The sequence below is a fragment of the Scardinius erythrophthalmus genome, assembly GCF_964197995.2.
Source record: "Scardinius erythrophthalmus genome assembly, chromosome: 2".
NCBI classification, from domain to species: Eukaryota; Metazoa; Chordata; class Actinopteri; order Cypriniformes; family Leuciscidae; genus Scardinius; species Scardinius erythrophthalmus.
In genome coordinates this window covers 55,853,451-55,879,847 of record NC_138222.1, presented here as the reverse complement: position 1 = coordinate 55,879,847, position 26,397 = coordinate 55,853,451, and the positions used below count along the sequence as shown (strand labels likewise).

Genomic DNA, 26,397 nt, shown 5'->3' with positions numbered 1-26,397 from the left:
TGGCAATTAATAGGTCATTTTCATTGCCATTTAAGTGAAATTACTGAACATAATATATGAGCTTCATAAAAATGATCATTCTAGAAGAAAATTTCAGATGGCACTTAGAGGCTTTTGCATCTTAACTCTTCATATATATATATATATATATATATATATATATATATATATATATATATATATATATATATATATATATATATATATATATATATATATATATATATATATATATACAGTACCAGTCAAAAGTTTGGAAACGTTACTATTTTTAATGTTTTTGAAAGAAGTCTTTTATGCTCATCAAGCCTGCAGTAAAAAACAAACAAACAAAAAAAAAACAGTAATATTATGAAATATTATTACAATTTAAAATAATGGTTCTCTTTTTTAATATATTTTAAAATGTAATTTATTTTTGTGATGCAAAGCTGAATTTTCATCAGCAAGTACTCCAGTCTAGAATGATTTCTGAAGGATTTCTGAAGGAAAATTCAGCTTTGCATCACAAAAATAAATTACAGTTTAAAGTATATTAAAAAAGAGAACCATTATTTTAAATTGTAATATTTCATAATATTACGTTTTTTTTTTTGTTTTTTTTTTTACTGCAGGCTTGAGCATAAGAGACTTCTTTCAAAAACATTAAAAATAGTAACGTTTCCAAACTTTTGACTGGTACTGTATATAGAGCGTATACTATGTACGGAGAGTAGCCTATTCACTCAATATTATCTAATTTTTGACAGAGATGGCTTATATAATTCCTTATATTCCTTAAATAGGCTACTAGCTATTTTGAATATCTTAGAAAGTGATAACATGTTCGCTATATCATAATAATAACGTCATAATAATAGTAGTTATAATAATAAAACGAATTGAAATATAAATGAATGTGCATTTAATAATAATTCTCATCATTGATATTTGAAAATGTAATTACTATACAGTCTTGATTAAAAGAAAAACGATTGTACATTTCCACGGTTGAACACAATGACCCAACAGCAAGACAACATAGAAAAATATCTTGACCAACAAATATTGTAATTTATAAATGTATAATATTTTACCTGTCAACATTTGAGCGGTGTGTTAACTCCCAAAAAAGAAATACAAAATTCTGGATAATTATTAATGTGACACTGGAATGATGGGTCTCCAGAGGCAACTTTATTAAACTACTTTAAACTAATATATTAGCTTATATATTAAATAGTATTGTAATTTCATCCAAAAATACACATTCTGAAGAATATTTACTCACCCTCATGTTGTTCCAAAACTGCATGCTTTTTTTTTTTTTTTTTTTGCTTTAAGTGGAAAACAAAAGGAGAATTTCTAAAATTAATTGTATACAATGACAGTTTGTTATAAAACCTGTCAAATGGCAAGGGGAACCACACTATAACAGCCCTTAAAAGTTATTTATCTCATTAAGTCTAATTTGCAATCAATTTAGAAATGGCACCATAACGCATCACACATACCTCAACCCACAATGCCACTGATTCGGGCACGTGTTGTTGGTGATCCCAAAGAAACAGTTTGATTATGCGGGAGGGAGATTGAGATTTGAGAGCTGCATTGGAAGGAAAAATTTTGTGTGAATAAAAATCTAAATTTCGAGCTGATTCACACTTCATTTCAACATCCTGAGGGGGTTCTAACTATAGATGTGTATATAACATCTATGAGCGGGGAAATGTGTGGGTTTTGTGAGATCTTTCAATCTAATGGACAAAATAAGCTCACGCAAATTACAAATGAACGCACACGGATACAAACAACAGAAAAACATACGGAGAGCATCAGCTTTAGTTTCTGGTCTGACAGCCGTAAGATCAGCCGAACACTGTGAGTGTGTGTTAGAAATCAGGAATGGTGAGAGAACATTGTGTTTGGTGTTTTTCTTCTTCAAACCAAACTTGGGTCTCCAGCCGACAAAGTTTAAACCCGGTCTGGCCAGCGCTCCTCATAATGTTACGCATTAGATCAGTAGACGGAGAGAAGACGGTCTTTTGTGGCTGTTTGAACACATTCGATCACATGAGTGTTTACACTATGAAAGCAATCCAGTCAAATGTGTTTTCAACCACCTCTGGAAGTGGTAGAAAGTGGACAAGCTCAAAATGTTTTAGACCCTGTTTACACCTGTATTTAGCGTCGTCCACTTGTGATCGACTAAAACACTTCTTAATCCCAGGAGTAAACAGGGCCTGACTCGCCCCTGGTGGTGATATACTGTACATATAAACAGTATACAGTATATCTACAGTAGTACCTAAGACAAAGATTGTAACAAACACAAAGATGAGACATTATCATCAAACACTTGACAATTCTTAGAGAACAAATGACTAGTTTCGGAGTTAATTCTATCATACATTTATTTGGATTAAAGACATGCAAAAGTGACAGTATGATGATATTCAAAATGTAACACTTAAACATGGCATTCCATTGAGACTCGGTCGTTATGTAGGACTTGCATACTTGGACTTGTATATCTATACACTCATATAAAAAAAGGCGCTATGATTATCAACCATACAAAGAGACAAAAAAAAAAAGCTCTGGAGTAGAAAAAAACAAAGAAAAAACAACCACTTCTACCCAGAAAGTACCTTTTATGAGGTTAAAACTTCCTCTGTGTGTACCATTTTAGTACAGCCATTTTATAATCTGCCTATTTGTGAGGGTCTTGGAAAGGGACTGCTTTCTAAGACCAGGAACCAAAACGATTCTTGAAATCTCTGAAAACGACAACCAAATATTTGTTTCCATAAACCCTGGCTCCGTTCAGCAGTACAAAGACAGTTTACAATGGCAATTATTAAAGAATACAGTACATAGTACATTAGAGAAAAGCTTTCAGAATTCCTTGGTAAGCACTACTTAAAAAAAAGATACATCTGATCAACTGTTTCAAACAATTTGAATCCTTTTAAAGGTTTTTGAATGGCTTTTATTCATTTAAAGTTATATTTTTGCTTGCGTTCCAGTGGATTTCATGTCCTAATGTTGTTGGTCATTTCAAAGGTGTGTAAAGCATACTTGAAAATATTTTCTGGAAAGTCACGAGAAGCTTTCTTAGAGCTTAACCAAAGGCCTTCCAGCAATTTGTGGGAAAATTTAAAGAAAACTAACAACACTCGGAAAAAAGAATGAGCCAATTCTTTTCACCCCGAAACAGTCGTTCAGAAGGCCAGACCGTGTTGCGGTTAATACCACAAAAAAAAAAAAATGGATTTTGAAGTCTGCTATGCAAGACTTCCTACCCTTCCATAAACCCTGTTCCTACCGTCAAGAACAAACACTAACTCTAAAGAGCTGCACTGATACAGTAAACTACATCTCTGTCCGTCGCAGAGTAGAACTCACAGTTATCACGTGATCACAAACCTCTCAGCATTTATTCCTTCATCATGCATCAACGGCTACATCCTTCATTACATCACATCCACGAAAAACTCACTGGGGTTGCCCATGGCCAAGTGGAACGACTGCCTGGAGGCAGTGAGCTCAGGTGGGACGGAGCCCAGGTCTCGGGTTGGAGGAGCTCCAGGAGGACCGCCTGGAGTGCCTGAGGCCAGCAAGGCGTGGTGGGGCGGCAGAGCAGGGGCTTGTGTGTGTGGGGCTCCAAGTGCTAGGTGTGCGTGCTGTGGCACCATCATCACCATCATCGGGTTGTAAGGGATTGGGATTCCAGGCGGATACGGGGCGAGGTGAGCGGACGGGACGCGATGGTGCGAGCGCTGGCTCGAGCGACTGTGTTCGCTGGGCGTGGCTGAGCCGTGGTCTCGTCTCAGGCCGCTGCGAACCGAGTAATCTGATTCGCTGCCGCTGCCGGAGCGCGAGTCAGCCCCGCCCCCGCTGGGAGATTTATCGTCACGGACGCTGCCGCCCACCGTACTGCCGGATGCACTTTTACTTCCCCTTCGCTTCTCTCCGTCGCTGCGTGTGGAGCCACTGCTGTGACTCCCTGAGAGAGAGACGAAACACAACAGCTGTTAATAGGCTCTGTGGACACACAAACCTCTTCACAGAGCAGCTGGAAACAATTAATAATATTAAGAATAATAATACATTTTATTTGTATAGCACTATTAGTTACAAAAAGAACTTTAACGTGCCCCTATTATGCTTTTTCGAATATTACCTTTCATGCAGTGTGTAATATCGCTGTTTGTGAATGTAAAAGGTCTGCAAAGTTTTAAAGATCAAAGTGCACGATAAATAAAGTTATTGCCTCCTAAAAGAAAGAACTGATTCTGAACTGTTGAATTGGCTCACTTCCTGTTACAAACCAATGTAACAATGTAACAAATTTGCATAATGCCAGTCTGGTCTTCATTGGCTGCCTGTGAACAACGTCTACTTTGACCCTCAAACACTGTAGTTGTAGCTGAGACTGGAAGAGTTTGGTTCGTGTTGTTCATGTTGAGAAGACGCTTTTCATGCATTTGAAACGGACGAAGACCCGTGCTGCAACTGATATGGAAAAAAAACTACGCCATCGTTACTGTTCGTATCATTGTGTATCAAACGTTGAGGAAGATCCGGAGCAGAAGTTCAGACATGGTAATGGTTGTTTGGTTTCAGACACATGCTGTAAGCAGTCGACCAATCACAACAGACTGGACCGTCTTGACTAGGGTTGGGTATTGGTTAGGTTTTATCCGATACCAGTACCTACTCGGTATTTTTCAAACGGTTCCGGTGCTTAAACGGTTCTTGAAACGGTACTTAAGAAAACTAAACCGCACACACTTTATCAAAAAAATAAAAAATACCTCTGTGTGTGTGTGTGTGTGTGTGTGTGTGTGTGTGTGTGTGTGTGTGTGTGTGTGTGTGTGTGTGTGTGTGTGTGTGTGTGTGTGTGTGTGTGTGTGTGTGTGTGTGTGTGTGTGTGTGTGAGATTTTCTGAAAAAGATTTTCTGATTTCTGATTAAATGAAAAATTGTGCCCTTTAAAAGGCTACTGATGTAGCACAAAACACTTGAGTTAAGATCAAAATTTTGTCTTCTCATATTATGACTTTTACAAATCAGAGAAATATCTGACACTGAGCAGAAATATTTAACACACAGTATAGCCATATAAATATTCTTGATATTGATATACTTCATACTTGATATTCAAGATTTGCAGTTGGCATTAAAATACTAGACTAACCCGAAGAGGAACACTGGCAGCTGAACATGAACTTTAGTCAAGCGTGTGTGTCAGAGGTTTTGGGTTCTAATCCGCATTCGTAGTTTTTTATTTATTTATTTATTTTTTTAAACCGATTATGCTCATCAGTGGTTGTATATCAAGCAGGGACACTTTGTGTCCATTATATTTTGAGATTTCACCAGAACGAATAGATATGAGGCGCCGTCTAGGGCTTAAATCAAACTTCATTCACGCACATATGAAACCCTTGCATACACATGTACTAGGTAGTCACACATAGGCTACATGTATACTGCTGAATGCTCAAACTAATACATATGAAATGCACAACTTCTAAAGTCGCTCACGCACACACACGCAAACTCTACACACACGAGACGCGTGGAACTCTCCGCGCACATACTCATCTGAGATGCGAGCGCGCGCACACGCACACACACACACACACACACACACAGACACACACAAACTCTCCACGCACATAATCATATATAGACGGCGCCTCGTAAATAGATCGTTTTCCGCAACGTATTGAAGTGCGCGTCCGAGTGAAGACAAGTGTGTGCGCGAGCCAAGAGAAAACACTGTATCCGCGCCACTGATCGCAGCGGCAACGAGCACTTTGATCACTTGATTTAAAAAACACATTTCAGCGCTAGATCTCTTATTTAACAAACAAACTAAATGAATGCTCTGCTGGTTAACTGGAGATGTTTTATTATTGGATCATTCGTGCCGCGAGATGTTTTATAGGGGGCGGTAAAAAACGTCAGGCACCGAAAGTTTCGTTCTTATTCGGTCTGGTTACTACCGTTTACGTCGGAACCGGTTCCCTATTGGAACCGAGTTTCGGTACCCAACCCTAGTCTTGACCAATCAGAGCAGAGCAGGCTCTCGGTAAGGAGGGGTTTAGAGAGACTGAATCTTCGAAAGTACCGTTTCAGACTCTTTGAGAAATCAGGTGATGTGTAATGTATATAAAAAGAAAATTAAAGTGTTTTTGACCTTGAATGCACGTACATTTGTTGTAGTAGGAGCAAAATTAGGAATCTTTAAAATAGCATAAAAGGGGCACTTTAAAGTGTTTGACAAGTCGGAATGTAAAAATAAATAAATTATTATTATTACTATTTTACCATTAGATAAATTTATATCTATATTAATTTATATTTTAATGCATATTATTCAACGTTTTCTCACAGCCTTAGTTCCTTAATGAAAATCAATGGACAAACACCACAGTTTAAATGTTTAGGGTCAGTAACGTTTCGCTTAATGTAAATGAAAGAAGTCTCTTCTGTTCACCAAGACTGCGTTTATTTAACCGAAAATACAGTAAAACAATAATATTGTCAAATATTATTTCAATTTAAAATAACTATTTACCGTTTGAATGTATTTTAAAATGTAATTTATTCCTGTGATGCAAAGCGGAATTTTCAGCATTATTACTCCAGTCTTCAGTGTCACGTGATCCTTCAGAAATCATTCTCATATGATGATTTGCTGCTCAAGAAACATTTACTATTAGCAATGTTGAAAACAGTTGTGCGGCTTAAAATTTCAGGAAGCAATGATCGAGATTCTTAATGTTTAATATTTTAGTAATAATTGCTTTAATGAGCTCATAGTTTCAGTCTAAATTAATAAATGATATGAGCTAACTGCATGATTTATATGATCTTAAAACTGTACATTTTTGACATATTTTGACTCAAAATTGTAATGTAGAAACCAGCCGTTTTGAAATATGTATTGTGAAAAGTGCAATACAAATAAATGTGAGTAGAAAAATTCAAAGCATCTATTTGAAATAGATTTTTTATAACAATATAAAAATCTGTATCGTCACTTTATCAATTTAATGCATTCTTGCTGAATAAAAAAATCTTACTGACCCCAAACCTATGAACAGTAGTGTATGTGGACTTTTATTGACTATTACATTTCCATATATTTGTGTCGAGTACGTCCACACACACACACACACACACACACACACACACACACACTGAGGGTGAGTGTAGCTGGTTACCTTCGCTGTGCTGGCTGCCCGCGCTGCCTGGGCCGTAGCTGTAGTTGGAGAGCTCATGGTAGGGAGGCGGCTGGGTGGAATAAGGGTGAGGGTACTGGTACGTGAAAGAGTGGAGCAGGGGCCACGGGGTCGCCCCTGGCAGTGGAAGAGGGGCCAGAGTGTCCTGGTCTGAAGCGCCACTGGATCCATCGTTATCGTTAAGAGAAAGGTTGGCCATGTCTGAGAGGAAAAGGTCGTGAGAGTCTGTGTAAGTGAAAAAGAAACACATTTCTTGTGTATTCCTTCTTTAAAGCATTATCTAAAAGAAACGCCAGTTCTACTTACAATTTTCACAGTTGCTAAAGTCTCCAAATATGTAATAACACTGTTCAGAGAAGGTGATCTTGTTAACTGTATGTCTGATGAAACCAGCCTTTAGTAGGTTACTGGCATATTTACGAGCTTCCCGTCGGTCTTGAAACCCTTCGATGTGATGGTACAACCACTCAACCACATCTGAACCTGTACACACACACACAGTCATAAAGCCAGAGAAAAACAACCATGAGATTAGATTTAAGGCCCATTTGTCTCAGTCATATTACAAAGTTCATTCGGGAACAGTTGCTATAGTTGCTCAATTAACATAATATCCATCCTAAATAGTAATGATGTAATGTTGTGACCAGCTGACCGGCTTGTTTCATGGCTTATAACTCGTTAACGAAGACTGTTTTAAAATGGTGAATTAAAAAAAATACTTCCAGAACTAGCACTGCTGAAAAAGGGGGCGGCCCCTAAAAGGGGCATTTGTAATTGACTCAACAGCCAGCATATCGACAGAACCTGGTACATTAAAAATTACACAAAATATTCATACACACCATACACTTACACATAAGAAACTTCGCTAATCCACGTTCAACAATCTGACTGATACTATCATGATGTAGTAGTATGTCTCAAAGCTTGCCTACTCTTCTGCTAGACACCCACAGGTATGTCATTTTTCTTCACAAAAACAGCACATACTTTAAGGCCACAGTATAAGCAGGCGAAAAGTGAACGAGTCTCTGACCTAGGAAAGCATTGGGGATTGTGATCTTCAGCCACATTCGGTCTCTGACCTCCAGACCGGACTCTGGAGATGCCATGGCCTTCGCAACAGATGCCATGTCAGAGCGAAGAGACAGGTTAAACTCGTCAAAGCCTACAGACAGAGAAACACAGTTAGAATGATGGGGCTGAGAGAGAGTGTAGGCTAACGATGAGTAATCAGCGTAATGCTCACGTTCAGTTTCAGTGACAGATGAGCTGGAGGTGATTGTGCTGCTTGGGTAGGACGGAAACACCCCCGTGAGAGCCACCGAGTGATTGATCCATGCTGCCGGGTCGATGGGCCGGATTGGCTCATCTGACAGAGACGATGAGGAAGGATGATAGATAAACAGATCTCAAATATCATCTCATCATCATTAAAAACAACATTTGGGATGGCAAGACTTGAAAGAAGTCTCTTTTGCTCACCATGGCTGCATTTATTTAATCAAAAATACAGTAATATTGTGAAATATTGTTACAATTCAAAATAACTGTTTTCTATTTGAATATACTGTAAAATGTAACATCATTACTCCAGTCTTCAGAGTCACATGATCCTTCAGAAATCATTATAATATGATGATTTGATGCTCAAGAAACATTTATGATTATCAATGGTGAAAACTGTTTGTTTCAAAATTCTTTAATGAATAGAAAGTTCAAAGGAACAGATTTTTTTTTTAATAACAATGCATTTACTGCTACTTTTGATTTAAGCATCCCTGCTGAATAAAAGTATTTATTTCTGTAAAAAAAAAAAAAAAAATACAAGCATACCAACCCCAATTTATTGGGTCTAATACATTTTATGTAATATCACAGTTACATAGTTATTCATATATAATATTAAAAAGAGACTTACTGCGTGGCAGGGTGAAATAGCCTTGAGGAGCAGGATCCCAACATTTTGCCACAGTCAGAGTGATGGGTCTAAGAGAATTAAAGTGATATTATTACATTGCAGGATAAAGGCAATAGGCCCGTTCACACTAAGAACGAGAAATATATTAGCGTCCACACCAGCTGACGTTATTGTTCTGTTTATTCTAAGCACGTGCTGCATTTAAGTCGTCCGCCACTTTAAATGCTCGAGCTCTGTAAAGCAGGATTGATTCTGATTGGCTGTCAATGTAATGTGCTGTAATGTCAATGTAATGCGACACTACTGTACTCTTATTGTAATGCTCCCTTCAAGTCGTGTCAGAATGATTGCATTTAAAATATAGCATTATATTTACGACAAATACGTATAAACAGCACCGCAATGTTGTATTGACCAGTGACACCAGTTTCCACCAGTGAGATTTTCTTTGAGTTGGGGGATGTGAAAATGTATAGATGGATGCATAGATAGTTTCCTCTGGTAGCGCAACAGTGAGAAAATACATTGCTAAACCTCCAATTACACCACTAATACGAACCTTTTTCTCTTCATTGTATTGTACTTTAGTTACAAATATTTATTGTTTTTGTCAGGAAGCATAAAAGAAATAAATGTGTGACGTTCTAGGACGACAAGCTTAGATGTAAAATTGGTTTCCCCCACCCCGTCCTCCTTAGACTGGACGCTCACGCGGGTTGCCAGATTGAGGACACGCAACAGGAATAAGAGCAATTGACAACGGAAGGTGACAAGCCTTACACTGTCAGTTAATGAGCTGATTTATCCGTGTTTTAATATGCCTCTGGACATAAGAGATTTTTAGATGGATGCCGAGGCTTTTTAGGTCGGGTAGAATCTGCAATCTCTGAAAAAGCATGTTTCCTAAATCTCTGTAAACATATTATGGTATTTTTGTGCTTTAATATCGTGGGGAAAAAAAACGACATCCAGCACCTTTAAAGTCCCCCTGTAGAGAATAATTTTATCCCTTAAAACTAATTAAACTTAAACATTTTTGATTTTTTTTTTCGTCATGCCTTTAAAGGGATACTCCAGCGTCTTTTCATATTAAACTATGTTATTCCCTTAACTAAGACGAGTTGATACATACCTCTCTCGTCTCAGTGCGTGCACTCAATCGCTCTGGCGCACGGCGAAACTTTGTTCACTCAGTTCATTCAATACGGGCCAAGCAGAGAAGCTACCAAACACCTCCACGGTTTCCCTATTTAAACACAGTTACTCGCGTAGTGTAACTCGACCTAGGACGGTGACACAAAACAAAACATTGCGCTTTCCTAAGCGTGTAAAATGGATAACTATATTGTATGGCGGAATAACAAAGTTTCGCCGCGCGCCAGAGCGATTGAGTGCACGCACTGAGACGAGAGAGGTATGTATCAACTCGTCTTAGTTAAGGGAATAACATAGTTTAATATGAAAAGACGGTGGAGTATCCCTTTAAATAGCTTGAATGTAACTCTACACCCTTGCCTCATTTAGTATATGCAGTTCTATGAATATGTAAATGAGCCCCGCCTCCACTCACTTACACCAACTCAGAGATCCACTCGTTGATGAACACAGGTTGATCTGATTGGTTACAAGGTAGTTTGTGACGTCAGAAACACCAGCGATTTCAAACTGTGTTTTTGAGACTGTCTTTGTTTCACTGCAGTTTTAAGGAGAAAATACTCAGCAATGGTGTTGACTTATGAATTTGCACACGGTTTGTCTTAAAGCATATTAAAAACACCACATAGACATATAAACAACATTAAAAGCTGGATTTTCACCACAGGGGGACTTCAAGGGTAATTGTCACAGACTCACCCCGGTTTGTGGACGATCTCACGGAGCACCCTGACTGCATCATCATTACTCATGTTCTCAAAGTTGATGTCATTCACCTGCACAGAAAAGAGAAGAAACATTAGAGCCAGTCATTACAACACAACCCTGCAGCAGTGAAAGGACTGATCTCTTGTTTAGAGGTAATTACTATTGAAATGTTCCCAATGTTTGTGCCTTGAAGCTGGGTGCGGTCTGAGTACATGGTTTCAGATTTTAACGCAAAGCCACTGCGTTCGACGGGAATTAAAACTCAGTCATCTGACTGTCTGGTTGCCCATCGAGTAGAGATTATAATGTGCAGGTCTCGCTTTGAGCCTGATTTCCAAGCACTAATCACGTATTTTCTACACTCTTAGGAAAAAATAAAAAGTTTCAATGCGGTTCTATATAGAACCCTGGAAATCCAGAGTTCTGGCGAGAGCACAATTTGAATCTGCTCAGCGAGTCGCTCTGGCGTTGAGTAATGATGCTCATTAAATATGCCCTTGTAGCCGAGCTGCACCAATCACATCGGGTTATCTGATATAGGCGGGCCAGAGCCGATCTAAACAGAAGACGACAGCGCTGTGACGTCGAAGTCATTAGTAAACATTGCAAGATGGCTATGGATGAACACCAGTTGTTTGAAACGGCTTTGGCCGCTACAATGAACGAGTTAGACTTGGCTTTTTATCTAAAAGAGGAACAGAAGACGGCGCTCGAATCGTTCCTTTGCAAGAAGGGTGTTTTTACTGTTTTGCCGACCGGATACGGCAAGAGTCTAATCTACCAGTTAGCGCCGCTGGTAGCTAAGCGTATGGGGCTTGTTGTGATTGGTCGTAGTGTTATCCAATTGTGTGCAGTGAGATTTTCAAATGCATGCTTGGTGCCGCCCCTCGAGCTGGCCGATTTTCATTAGTCGATGCCAGACCATTAATCTTTCAGGGGAAATGTCTGACATGATTGCATAATACTTTCATGTTTAATGGGTTATTTCATTTTTACTGCATGATAAAGTATTGTCATTACTAATAAAGTATGTTTATGAGGTGCTTAATTCATAAAATTTAATTAAAATTAAAAGTGAATTAAAATAAATTTCACTAAATAAAATTAAATCCATAAAATGATCCCACAATCGGAAAGGTTAAAAGGTTTTATATATATATATATATATATATATATATATATATATATATATATATATATATATATATATATATATATATATATATATATATATATATATATGTATATGAAGCGCCTGACAGAACCTTTTAAGGTTCTATATAGAATCCTTTCTTCACACACACACACACACACACACACACACCTGCAGCAGCATGTCTCCAGGTTCAATGCGTCCGTCTGCAGCCACAGCTCCTCCCTTCATGATCGAGCCAATGTAGATTCCTCCATCTCCTCTCTCGTTACTCTGACCCACTATACTGATGCCCAGGAAATTATACTTCTCTATAGGACACAACAAACAGAAGGAGTATGGAGCACATTATGAATTAAACACAATTTATACTTCATCAATAGCAGGAAAAAAAGCATATTATATAAACAGCGCAGAAAATATCACGGAAGAACAGGCAAGAAATGGCACTGACCCATGTTAAGAGTGACTGTAATAATGTTTAGGGACATGGTTGAATCTGTCACACTGCTGAAAGAGGAAGCCTATAATACAACACAAAGAAAACTCAGTAAAACAACAACCACTACTTGTTCAATAGTATCAGATGGCTGTTTCATACCCTCTCCAGGCGTGGGCGCTGTTTCCTGCGTCTGCGATGGCGTTTGAGTAATCTAGACGCTGTGCTCTGCTCAGTGGAGCTGCTGAACCTGATCACACACATTTAGTCAAATAAAAGAAACATTCATAATCAAAGTATCAAACTCATTTTGCTTCAGAATCAAGGTTTTATTATACAGGACATCAAGTCGCAGCACAACATGGTAAAAACTTCAAAATTTCTCAGATGGTTTATAATTCGTTTTTTTTTATGTCTCTTGAATTTTGTAGGTTTCATGCTCTTAACAGCCAATAACTCATCCTTGTTGCAAATAAACGTCTATTTAAAGTACACAAAGTGTGTAACACACAAAACTTAAATTATTTTTAAAATATATTTAAAATTATATAACCTACATATGTTTTTCACATTCTTTTTGTGACAAGAAAACATCCCTACAGCTTCTGAAAGTGAACAGTAGTGTTTCACAGTAGCATAAGAAGTGTTATTTTACCAGCAGTGTAAACCACGGGGTTCAGGGTTTCAGGAAGGCCTACATTAGGTTTATTTAACAACAGACACTGAATAATCAAATGTAAAAATAAAACACTGCTTAGTTTTCAATCTATGAATTAAATATATACTGATTCTTATTAAAGCTACAAAAGTTATTCAGCCAAGAGCAGTGATTGATTTTCTCTTCGTCTTTTGTTCATGACCCCAGTTATTGCAAGCTGTTGCGATATGCATATCACGATACACACATTTGCGATATTTCAATAATTTCTATGTATTGTGCAGCCCTAGCAAGTATGCAACCCATTTTGGATTGTGACCGACCAGTTGAGAACCACTGGACTAAAAACAAACTAAAAGCAAGCACAGATGCTCATACACACTGAATTTCAGATCAATCATTTGATTCAGAGCACTAAATAAAACATTACACACACAACCTAAAAACTACAGATGCGATTGAAGTGGATTTCAGGTACAAAACATTCTCCAACCCCAGTCAAGCACACGACACACTCTGACCTGCTCATGGTGTCATCATCATCTGAATCACAGAAGCTTGTGGTGTCCAGTTCACTGCTCATCACTGTGGTGGCACTCTCATACCCAGCCAGGTGTCTGTCCATACGGGACTGCCCATTCATACGCGGACCTGAAACTGAAACACAGCAGCAAAATCAACACGGACTGCTTTCTCAACGTACTGAAATACTGTCGAATTCACAGTAATTATTAGGTCAAACAAACAACAAAGGAGACTGGACAGACCGTGTTGCTCTATGCTCTCTCTGGGTCGAGGTCTCTCTCTCCTGAAAGACACGACTGACTCCGTCTCTGTCTGATCATCTAAGGACTCCCGGCTGCCTGTAGTGTTGGGACTAAACACACACACACACACACACACACATCATGCAATGTTTTACATTCAAGACACATCTGTACATCTTTGCAAGCTGAGTGAAACTTAATTTTTTAAAAGCCAGCTGCCTCTAGAAAACCAATCTCTGATGAGGAACCAAGAGCAAGAGAGTTACACTGAAAACAAAATCATAGAATTTTTAACCTTCTATTTATTATTTTTTAACAGTTATTTTCATTTAACAGCTTAAATTCTACTGTCAGACACCACAAACACTTCATGGTTTTAGGCACTTTATACACGAAAACATATTGGATTACCTTGTGGGTGTCATGCAAAGGTTTTACACTACTGTTCAAAAGTTTGGGGTTGGTCCTTTATGCTCACAGTTTCATAAATGATTAATTCTGCAACGGATATTTTCCTGGTTTAACCAGGTTAAACCAGTTCTGGTTTACTGAATACTGTATAATGCACTATAGAAACAAACAAAAAAAGTTTATGCATCATATTTTAAAAGCATTTCTTTGTAATCCTTAAAGTTGCAGTAAGTGATTTCTGAGAAGCACTGTTGAAGGTGGATCGGACCGAGCAGCAAAACACACTTGTAACCAATCAGCAGTAGGGGGCGTGTCCATTCATGATAAGGGAGGAGAGAGAGCCAATCAGCAGTAGGGGGCGTGTCCACTCATGATGGGGGAGGAGAGAGAGAGCCAATCAGCAGTAAGGGGCGTGTCCATTCATGATAAGGGAGGAGAGAGAGCCAATCAGCAGTAGGGGGCGTGTCCACTCATGATGGGGGAGGAGAGAGAGAGCCAATCAGCAGTAAGGGGCGTGTACACTCATGATAGGGGAGGAGAGAGAGAGAGCCAATCAGCAGTAAGGGGCGTGTCCATTCATGATAAGGGAGGAGAGAGAGCCAATCAGCAGTAGGGGGCGTGTCCACTCACGATAGGGGAGGAGAGAGAGCCAATCAGCAGTAGGGGGCGTGTTCACTCATGATGGGGGAGGAGAGAGAGTACATTTGTACATTTGAACATTTTGTACATTTGTACATTTGAGATGTACAGTACATTTTTGTGTACTGTATGTTAATTTTTTGTTCTTCCTTGCTTCGCTTCAGCTATGATAAAGAGACATCCACTCTTGGATTGTTTGTTTATGCATTTTGGGTGTGGAGCAATCAAGGGAGGGGTGTGTGTGTTTGGGCTGATTTCAAATATCAACAGTGTTTCTCTGAAATCGCTTACTGCACCTTAAACCAGGATGTCTGATGATATTTCACATATTTTGACTAATCTATGATACAGCTTGGAAAAGCAAATAAACAAAAAAAGTAAGTGTTCCTTTCTTCAAGGAAAGCTGTAAAGTTAGTCACCGACTGAGCACTGCAGCAGACCGAAACCACAAAATGACATTCATGGCAAGAAACAGAGATGCAGATTAACATACTGGAAGGAAGGGGGTCTGGAGTCTCCGATCCCCCCGGTCCTCTCGGCGGGAGGTGGAGGCAGGGGAGGAGGGGGGGGAGAGGGCTGAGATGGGACCTCTACTGGAGGGGCTGGGGGTTCGGCTGCAGGAGTATCTGAGGACACCAGCTTACAGAGAGAAAGAAGATTGAGGTAAGACTGAAACGTGATCCATAAAAAAACAAGGAACTAAAAGGAACTATAGGAAAAGATCTTATGACCACAAATTATTATTTTTTACCCGACATATACTCGTGGAGCTCACTGGAAAGTGTAAAACTGATCACACAATGCTTCAGGTCAAACATATCCAGTGTCTGGGTTTTACATAAATATAATTTAAATGCAGAGTTTTAGTTGGAGAGGTAAATGTCTGACAGTGAACAGGAAGAGTAAAAAACCCTTTTAAAAAAAGCTCAAATACTGCAAACAAGCAGTGGAAAAGTCATCAACAATCTGCAACAAAACACAGTATGCTAAATGTTAGTCAAAGTCATATTCTTGAGAAGAGAAAGAAACTTCAGATGTGCAGTATCATTGTATGCCCTTCTCCTTTCTTCATGCTAATGGATGCTAGGTTATTGTACACTCCCTCTCAAGGGACCTTGAGCCATCCTGACGGTGGTCTACTATTTCCATCCCAGTGGGTCTGGTTTCGTCCAGGCCTTTTGACTTAAGCACCTGCTTTTCTTTGAGGGATTTTAGGCGAGACTGGATTTCAGTCTCTGTGTGAAGGGCCTGACACACACACTTAGTGCTCTGTAAAGATTCACTGTGACATAAATCAAAACAGGCCTGTTACATGTCACTACAGGGATGCGGAGCTTCGGCGGAGCTTAGTCAAATGGTGCAGTTTGCACTCATAAAAACCGAGAACTGTTATGACACCATATGAGAGCTCAGTAAAACAAATAATGTTTGAGGAGGGAAAGAAATACTGCTGACTGAGTGACAGAGAGAACTGGAGCAGGAGCAGTTGTTTTCTTACCCAGGAGACAACTCTTCCGTTGAAGCATGGCAGCTTGGCACTGTCGTCTGAGATCTCCTCCTTCACCACCCTGAGAGGACACAGTTAACAAAGTGAGACAGAATTAAAAAGGAACTCACATTTCCATAGATAAATGCACACATACTCCTGCGGTATGTCACAGACGAGGCTTAAGTCTAATGCATGTTTGAGCTGTTTTAACTGAAAGCAACTTGCACTGGCATGTCTTAAATCAGTGCTGTTGTTATCAAGATTCACATCAGTAATGGGTTTTTCTAAGGCACTTTTATAAAAGCTACTTAAATGTCCTAATTGAACTAAGGCCTAATCCTGGCTTAATCTAAGCCATGTCTGTGAAACCGGGCCTTAGGCTATTTTTGACTTTACTTAATAGAAAGAATGTATATTCTAGATTTTTACAATTTATGATGAAAACATGAGTGGTACTTAAATATGCAAATCTTGCTGTCACGATGCCGTTTAATATATATGTTTTATGTTAAAGTGCCACTATTATGCTATTTTAAATGTTCCTAATTTTGTTTTAGAGGTCTGCTACAATAGGTTGACATGCATTCAAGGTAATATTCGAAAAAGCATAACAGGTGCACTTTAATGTCAATGATTCAATCCAAGTGTCTGTGTTAGTCTGGTCCCTGGCTCGGTTTTCCTCCTAAACGATATGACTATGGAATTTTTCTGTCTATTTTATTGAAAATCCTATTAAGTTTGACCACCATCAAATCATCACATCTCACCCACAAGCCACACAATCTGAGGTGAATTCATGTCTGTAGAACAATAACACGGCTCAACAATAAGACTTTTCTGAGTGTTTACTAATTGGGCTAGTAGTAGTCACACTCACAGACCATAACACAAGAAATATTTATATTTTCATTAATTATGTTTTCTTTACAGAAAGAAAATCTCAATATGCAAGATGGAAAAGATACAGCTAAGTATATTGTAATTCCATAAATTAACAAACATACTTTTGCACAACTATACACTACCATTAAAAAGCACAATTTTTTTGTACTGAATTTTTTTGTTGTTGAAAGAAATGAATACTAATCAGCAAAGACTGATCAAACATGGCAGTAAAAACATTTAAGATGTTACAAAAGACTTCAAATAAATGTTATTCATTTAAACTTTAAATTTATCAAAGGAACCTTAAAAAAAATTAATCATGGTTTGCATGAAAATAATAAGCAGCACAATTGTTTTCAACATTGATAACAACTAAAAACGGAAGCTTTGTTTCGGCCGTTCAGTTACACAACAACAACGGCGTATTAAGGGCCTGAAAACACAAACTTTTCAAAACGGGTTTCAAAGTTTTTGAAAACAATACGTTTACCAGCTCTATTTAAACTACAAAAATGCGAATTTGTGAAAACGGTGACGTCATGCACATGTATATTACATGTTCAGTCCATAGGCACATAGTTTCTTTACAAAGTGACAAAGTGACATCGCCAACTACTGGCCTGGCATGAATAATACAGCGTTTTTAGTCGTTTTTGTGGTGAACGGGATCATTTTGACAACATTGTCTTCTGTACGCGAAAAATGTTTTTAGTACATCGTTGTCATGTAAACATACCCTAAATTGCATTTTAAAACATATTAAAATAGAAAGCCTTTATTTTAAGTGTAACAATATTTCATAAAACAACTGTTTTTACAGTATTTATCAAATATAGGCTTGATGAGCAGAAGATATTCTAAAACATTTGTAAAAATCTTACCAACACCAAACTTTTGAATGGTAGCATTCATACTCTGATACTTGCAAGGCTCATCACAAGTCATTTTTGCTAATCCGACAAAATCTCGGCTGTTAGCCAGATACCAGATTATCTTGTTGACAATTGCTAATATGCAGAAAAACAAATGTTTAAGTTTTCAAGGCATAAAAATGGATGTAGCCTAATCCTACTGAGCCCTCAAAGAGTGCCAAAGTTTAATAATTAGAGTTAAAGGGTCAGTTCACCCAAAAATGAAAATTCTGTCAGTAATTACTCACCCTCATGTTGTTCCAACCGCGTAAGACCTTCGTTCATCTTCGGAACACAAATTAAGATATTTTTGATGAAATCTGAGCTATGTCTCACTCCTCCATAGGCTTCTATGTGACCGAAACTTGCTGGCCCAGAAAAGTTATTAAAGAGATCGTTAATATAGTCCAAGTGACTCCAGTGGCTCAATCTTAAGTATATCAAGCGACGAGAATACTTTTTGTGCGCAAAAACAAACAAAAATAACGACTTTATTCTACTATTCATTTCCTTCTCTCTGGGCCTCGTAGTGTTTTTGCGCTGCGCGTCTGTGTTGCACGTCAACACGCATCACACACATGACCAGCTTCGGCCAATTGTGAGCCTACGTGGTGACGTGTACACAGACGCGCTGCGCAAAAACACTACGCGAACCAACTAGAGGTCCAGAGAGAAGGAAATGAATAGTGGAATAAAGTCGTTATTTTTGTTTGTTTTTGCACACAAAAAGTATTCTCGTCGCTTGATATACTTAAGATTGAGCCACTGGAGTTACTTGGACTATATTAACGATCTCTTTAATAACTTTTCTGGGCCAGCAAGTTTCGGTCACATAGAAGCCTATGGAGGAGTGAGACATGGCTCAGATTTCATCAAAAATATCTTAATTTGTGTTCCGAAGATGAACGAAGGTCTTACGCGGTTGGAACAACATGAGGGTGAGTAATTACTGACAGAATTTTCATTTTTGGGTGAACTAACCCTTTAAGATCTGAATATCTATCAGCAGTATAATAGTGATGCTAGCCTTAGAAAACACCACTATTAGTTATATTATTACATAAATATTAAATTACTTGGTTTTTCTCATTTTTCTAAGGCCTAGTTTCACAAACAGGGCTTAGATTAAGCCAGGATTAGGCCTTAGGATATTTAAAGTAGCTTTTATAAACGTGCCTTAGAAAAAAAACTTTGCTGATGTGAATATTTTAAGATATGTCAGTGCAATTTGCTTCTAGGTAAAACATGCATTTTAGTCTGGGACTAGGTTTAAGTCTTGCCTGTAGTGTTTTTCATTGTCTGAATGTGCACAAACCATTGGCAATTCTCCTGCACCAAACAAACATTTGACTATGATGCAACTCTTCAACAATTTCACAAAGCACTTCCTGAAAGCAAAGCTCTCCTGGCGTTTTAACGCATGTGAAACAATCCCACCCCCAAACCCTCTAATGACGCTAATTAAGCCCAACATCTGTACTTGAAAAACAACCCTTGACCTCTAACATGGCCCACAATAACACACACACACACACACACACTCAAACCACAACCTCTCATGAAAACCTGCTTTCAACAAAAGCTCTTGCAACAGAATGAGTTCTGGACATATTAAGTCTGCAGACCATGTTACAATTTGGCTTAGAAACCATCTGGATATTTATTTTAATTTGGATGATTTGCACTTACAAAGTCTAAGAAGCAAGGTAAGAGGAATAAAGCCAGCCTGGAATCTGGTCTGTACTTTTAAGGGGATGTAAAAACAGCAGAGAGAATGTAGAGGGGGCCCTGGAGAGACCGAGGGGTCCCCGGCTCCTTTCGCTCTCATTCACTCTCTTTCTGTTGATTCTATCCCAGACACTAAGCAAATGGCCCGTCTCCAACCCTCCGACCATATCCCTCCCCAAACATCTCCTGCCACACACAGTCAGACTGACAGCTGGCTCTTCACACTGCGAATCAGCACGGCAGCATCACGGCACTCTGCCGTATCCGCTTACATCCACATCCAACGCCGTTCAACAACAACACGTCCACCCTTTACCGCAATAAGAGAAACCGACGAGACATCGACGGCCCTTCTTCCATGGTAGGAAAGAAGAAAAGATCAAGTCTGAAGATTTCGCTTTCACAGTCAAATCTACAATAAAAACAGATCTCAGCAATGCAGTTTTATCAATCTAAAAAGACCTAATGAATTTATGCATAGTGCACAAAAATACAATTTTCAAATTTGATATTTTCCAAAACATGTTTTACTCTAAAACGGTGACAAAATCAAAGCCATGAATCTAAACTGGTTGTGTTCCATATTTGAGGTTGATATCTCAAAAAATTAGCTTTCAGTAAGATTTCGTTTGGCCGCAGTACCAAACGTTTCCACTAGATGAAATTCGCTCATTTTTTGTCCGCGAACAAAACTGTGACTCTTTTTTTCAGGACCATTTAACCTTTTCGAATCATGTCCATGTTTTTTTTGTGTGTGTGTCTGTGTGTGTTCACGCAGCAAGTGCCAAAACCATTACCAAGTTTCGTACCTTTATGATTAAGTAAAAAATTCTAAAAACACAAAACGTAACAATTAAGTCAATATGACAGCACAAATAACAGCACCAGAGGGTTAAACATGCTAATTTACAAATCCCTGTAAAACCATGTTAGTTTCACTCTCCTGATGTAATTGTTAATGATGGTCATTGTTAAAGCTCCAGTATGCGACTTTGGTATTTGACCACAAGAGGGCGCAGTTTCAACAATAACAAAGGCGAAGCTTGATGATGCTATGAAGGAGGTGACGATGGGAGATGTCGTTTTTTTTATGCGTTTTCAGCATCTAGCGATATATCTACATGGAATTAATGAATCATGATCACGGATGAGGTAATTTATTCGTTTTTGTATTACCTGTATGTCTGATCGTATTATTTTATTTCATCATAATTAATGAACTGCAAGGAACGTGAAATGTTATGCTATATTATCACGTTACAACATACAGCTATTTGTCAAATGATTTGTTTGGTTAATGTTGTGTTGTTTTACGTTTTTATGGTTAATGCCGTGTTGTGTAACGTGTTCAAACCAATATCTAAAAGTAAATTTGAACGAACATTTGCAAGTAATGACTAAATATATTTTTTTAACATCATATCCGATTGTATTTAATTGTACTGCCATAAGCTCGGTCACCACACGTGATAAAAAGCCTTACCAAAGTACAAAGAGCAATATAACTTTGTTTATAAGTGCTATTATTGACAGTTGCATGTCTTATCTGTCTATCAATACACTCGCGAGACCAGAGTCTCGGTCAAGTCCAAGATTGACGCGCAGCTCTCTCCATCTCGAAAACGCCTGGCCGATATTTATCTGGGTTTTATTCCTCCGTTTGTCACACAGTCTGAGTGTATCCGAATATGGACGCTTTCGTTTTGTTGGCACTTCCATACTCGCCAAAGAGTTCGTGATCCATAACAGCTATAACCATACAGTCTATGGCTATAACGCTTTAACCACCACTTCCGCATTTGACCATGCGATATTCCGGTGTGGTGGGTCATATTTTTTATTTTATTCTTTTTTTATTCTTTGTCAGACGTCTTTATTGTTTATTGTGATAAGAAAAAAAACTCAATAAAGTTGTTGTAAAAAAAAAAAAAAAAAAAAAAATCCGGTGTGGTGGAATATCCTATCACATGGTCCACACCGGAAAAAAGGGATATTGCGTCACTGAGGCGCGACATTTCTTTTCCGGGACGGCCAGTTATTTAAAATCGGAATTTCTCTGAAATAAAAAATCTTTGGAGACTTTTGAGATATTGTAAGTACACAACTGGAGGAAATATATCACACTGTGCAAGTTATTTTTGGAAATTTTATTACAAAATTCCTACATATTGGAGCTTTAATGAAAAAGACAGAACAGACCCTCTGCAGGTTTTCTTGTTTTGTACCACAGTCTTTATATGTATTTTTTCTAAACATATATTGCTCTACACAACCATTCAAAAGTTTGGGTCGATACGCTTTTTTTTAAACATTTGACATTTTTAACATTTTTAAACATTTTTGAAAGAAGTCGCTCCTGCTCACCAAGGCTGTATTTATTTGATCGAAAATACAGTAGCAATATTGTGAAATATTATTTCCACTTCAAATAACAGTTTTCCATTTGAATATTTTTCAAAATGTCATTCAATTTCAGCATCATTACAGTTTTCAGTGTCACATGATCCTTCAGAAATCATTCTAATATGCTGATTTGCTGCTTGAGAAACCTTTCTTATAATCAATGTTGAAATCAGTTGTGCTGCTTAATATTTTTTGTGGAAACCGGGATACCTTTTTTTCTGGATTCTTTGATGAATATAAAGTTTAAAAGAACAGCACTTATTTGAAAACATTATCGTATAACATTATAAATGTCTTGACTGTCCCTTTTGATCAAAGGATCATTATAAATGTCTTGACTGTCCCTTTTGTCCCTTGTGTCCTTGCTGAATAAAAGTATTAGCCTAATTTCTTTAAAAACAAAAAAATCAGTCTAAACTTTTGAACAGTAGTGTATATATTATAGCAATCAAATGAATCATTATAAATATGATCGTCATCATGAAACCTGAAATTGTTGACATAAAATAAATGCAACTCAATATTTTACATTTGCGTCAGTGACTCAACATTTATAGTGCTTCAGGTGAACGTCTTTGATTCATATCTATGTAATAAGTGTAAGCTGTCAAACTGATGGACTATTTACAGTCAGATGATAACCTAATTTGCAAAGATTACCGCAGACATTCCTGTAGCATCTGGATAATGCATAACTGACAAGTACGTGGCTGAGATTTATTGGCTGGTATTCTGTCCATGGCAGGACGATTCAGGCCAAATATGCGGTTTGAGACAAAGAACTCCACTCTTTATTACAAAAAAGACCGGCAAGACAGCAGTGGGACACTAAAAACTTGGCATGTATGCAAAGAAGAGAGGGAAAAAGGATGAGGATTTCACAACATGATGAATAGGATCTACCTAATGTTTAAGTAGAAGACAGAACGGCAACAAATTATACAATACCATTCAAAACTTTGGGATCAGTAAGATTTTATGTTATTGAAGAAGTCTACTCACCGCATTTATTTAATCAAAAAGTTTAAGTGTTTTCCAGTTGAATGTATTTTAAAATGGAATTTATTCCTGTGATGCAAAGCTGGATTTTCAGGATCATTACTCCAGTCTTCAGTCTCATGATCGAAATACAATTTCTGAATTTTAAACTTTTTTGCGCTCAAGAAACATTTATTATAATTATCAGTGTTAAAACAGCTTAATATTGTCGTGGAAACTGTGATGGATCTTTTTCAGTGTTTTTTTATGAATAATAAGTTAACAGCACTTATTTAAAATGGAAATCTTTTGTAACATATTTTTGTACATGTCACTTTTGACCAATTTAATGTGCCTTTGTTGAATGAATCATTCGTCAAAACAAACCCCACACACAAAAAACACGGTGGTGTAGGCTACATTAAAAACTGAAAGATTTAGAGAAATTAGGCTACATATCTCGCATTTGACTATATTGAATTAAAATAATAGCAATCAAGTTAATAAACAATCCAGATAGCCAATCAAATAATAACCTATGCAGATATGCATTCAATGTTATATCTGTATATAACTCAACTAATATGGACAAAGTATTTTTTAATTAGCCTATACCAAGTCAGACCACTGATACACTCTCTCGAGACATTTGGAAAGTTACACAGTTACTTTGCATTGATGGCTTGATACGATCAGACCACCCAAACCTTAGCAAGCTGTTACAACACAACATACACAAATATTCATTTCCTACAACACGAAGAAAGCTGTTTTTGTTCTGGCATTTCGTGCACATCTTTGTGTGTTTCAACTCACCCGAAGTCCTGGTCCATAGACTTGAAGAAGAATTTGTAGTTCGGCTTGTTCAAGACCTGTTTAAAATCCAGCAGAGTGATTTTCTCAGCCGCTATGGGAATCTTCACCAAGTACGGCGTCTCCTCTTCGTCAATGTGATAAATTATTTTAGTCTCCGCCATGTCTCCTGACTCAAATCAACTTTCCCGTTGTTCTACGAAAGTATGGAAGAGGCAGCGGCTATCCTGCTAATGTTAGCCAGCGCTCCGGAGAAAAAGGGGGTTGAGGAAAGTCGTCTCTAGACCACAATACTACTATCCAATAACACTGCCCAGGCCAGCGCATCCAGCATAAACAAAGAAAAACAGCGCCTAACTTGAAGTGTCTCGAGCACTCAAAAGTCTCATGATTTTGGTTTGTTAAAAACAGCCCTACAACCAGCCAAACTCTAACAACATTCCTCCCCCCTACAAAAACACATGGGAGATTTGGAATAGTTCTCTCTCTCTCTCTCCGGCGTGTGACGAAAGAGAGGCGCCCGCCGCCCAGGACTTCCCACTAGCCCGTTTGTACTGGGGCACGTCCCATATACGAGTGTTTTGTGGTACTAGCTTCTAGTAGTGGGAATTTTGATTCACCCCATTGACTCGAATCTTTTAAAACAGTTCACTAAAAAGATTCATTCACTGACCCTTTGTGAAGGTTAAAGGGATAGTTCACCCAAAAATGAAAATTCTGGCATTAATTACTCGCCCTCATGTCGAACAAGACTTTCGTTCATGTTCGGAACACAAATGAAGATCTTTTTGAAGAAATCAGAGAGATTTCTGTCCCTCCATTGACAGCTACACAACTACCACTTTGACGCCTCGAAAAGTTCATAAGGAGATTGTAAAATTAATTCATATGAATTGAGATTTAGTCCAAATTTTATTGATCAGCGAACATAAACAAGCTCAACCGAACCTGCTTGACGCGTGAGAACAAACCTCATTGGTTCTTGCAGAAGCTCAAATGTGCTGCGTAACGTGAGAATGAAACTCATTGGTTCTCACAACAAGTCAAGTGAATATGCCTGAACATGAGCACAATTAATAGTTTTACAATCCCTTTATGAACTTTTTGAAGCATCAAAGTGGTAGTTGTGTAGCTGTCAATGGAGGGACAAAAAGCTCTCGGATTTCAGCAAGAACCAATGATGTTTGTTCTTGCGTGTCAAGCACATTCGGTTGAGCTTCTGTTTATGTTTGCTGATCAATGTTTAAATGTGAATAAAAGCCTAAATTAAATATCTTCATCATATAAAGCAATCGAGTCTTCATTAAATTTGGACTAAACCGATCAATTTGTAGTTTTACGATCTCTTTATGAACTCTTCGGAGAGTCAAAGTGGTAGTTGCGTAGCTGTCAATGGAGGGACAGTTATGAAAGAGTCATTGAATCATTCACTTAACCTATATGTTAAAAAATGATTTGTTCATGACTAAAAAAAAATTCTATTGTAAACATCAGTGCTGCTCCGAACCTGGCTCATATTCAAAACCGACTCAGTAAATGGAGCGTGTTCATTCAGTAGGTCGAACCTATTAAATGTTTATGCTGGAATGCTATTGGTTCTCACTATAGTCAGGCTTTGAAGGCAGGAAAACAGTCACACCGACCCACTCGCTTCACATAAGGAGTAATGCCACCTTAGCAATTTTGTTGAATAGCATGAATAAGCATGAATATAAATAATAACAATTCTTTCAAAAACAACAAAAAAAATGTAAAAAAATTTAATTATACTTTTTCATTTATTTTTACCGTTGAAATAATACTGAAAACCCATTTACTAGACTATAATACATTGTAAATATGAGTTTTACTGTAGATAGGCCTATTTCACTTTCTAACAAATTATTCTCAAATCATTGTCAATAAACTTCAGTTTTTCATTTTTACAACATGCTACATGTAGCATGTGCTAGCAAAACTGCTATCAGGGTTATGTTCTTTTCCTAGACAATTTTACTGCAATGTTCAATGTTTGTAAACAAAATTTTAAGGTTTGTGTATATACAGAAATTGACCAAAAAGGATAAAAGTATTAATCTCTCATTTTATATGCAAATATT

At 37.8% G+C, this 26,397-nt stretch overlaps 1 protein-coding gene across 3 annotated transcripts; it reads right to left on the bottom strand.

Annotated features, from left to right (window-relative positions):
* Positions 1-2,371: 2,371 nt before the first annotated feature.
* On the bottom strand, positions 2,372-24,915 carry dvl2 (dishevelled segment polarity protein 2). 3 transcript variants are annotated; one of them, XM_081357337.1, is made up of 15 exons: positions 24,302-24,915; positions 16,590-16,659; positions 15,585-15,730; positions 14,042-14,151; positions 13,796-13,931; positions 12,779-12,866; positions 12,632-12,701; positions 12,349-12,488; positions 11,016-11,092; positions 9,162-9,229; positions 8,490-8,612; positions 8,277-8,408; positions 7,544-7,720; positions 7,220-7,438; positions 2,372-3,988 (listed from the first exon to the last, which is right to left on the bottom strand). In XM_081357337.1, the coding sequence occupies exons 1-15, from the start codon at positions 24,460-24,462 to the stop codon at positions 3,456-3,458; spliced, it is 2,250 nt and encodes a 749-aa protein (XP_081213463.1). In that variant the 5' UTR covers positions 24,463-24,915; the 3' UTR covers positions 2,372-3,455. The 3 variants fall into 3 exon arrangements, with proteins under 3 accessions (XP_081213463.1, XP_081213462.1, XP_081213461.1); XM_081357336.1 differs by having other exon boundaries at positions 2,378-3,988; positions 7,220-7,462; positions 24,302-24,844; XM_081357335.1 differs by having other exon boundaries at positions 2,378-3,988; positions 8,277-8,612; positions 24,302-24,786.
* Positions 24,916-26,397: the final 1,482 nt, after the last annotated feature.

Coding starts and splice junctions, on each gene's coding strand:
- dvl2 (XM_081357335.1), bottom strand. CDS start 24,462: ATGGCGGAGACTAAAATAATTTATCACATTGACGAAGAGGAGACGCCG. Junction 16,660..24,301: donor TCTATGGACCAGGACTTCGG/GTGAGTTGAAAC, acceptor GTGTCCTCTCAG/GGTGGTGAAGGAGGAGATCT. Junction 14,152..15,584: donor TCCAGACCCCCTTCCTTCCA/GTATGTTAATCT, acceptor GTGTGTGTTTAG/TCCCAACACTACAGGCAGCC.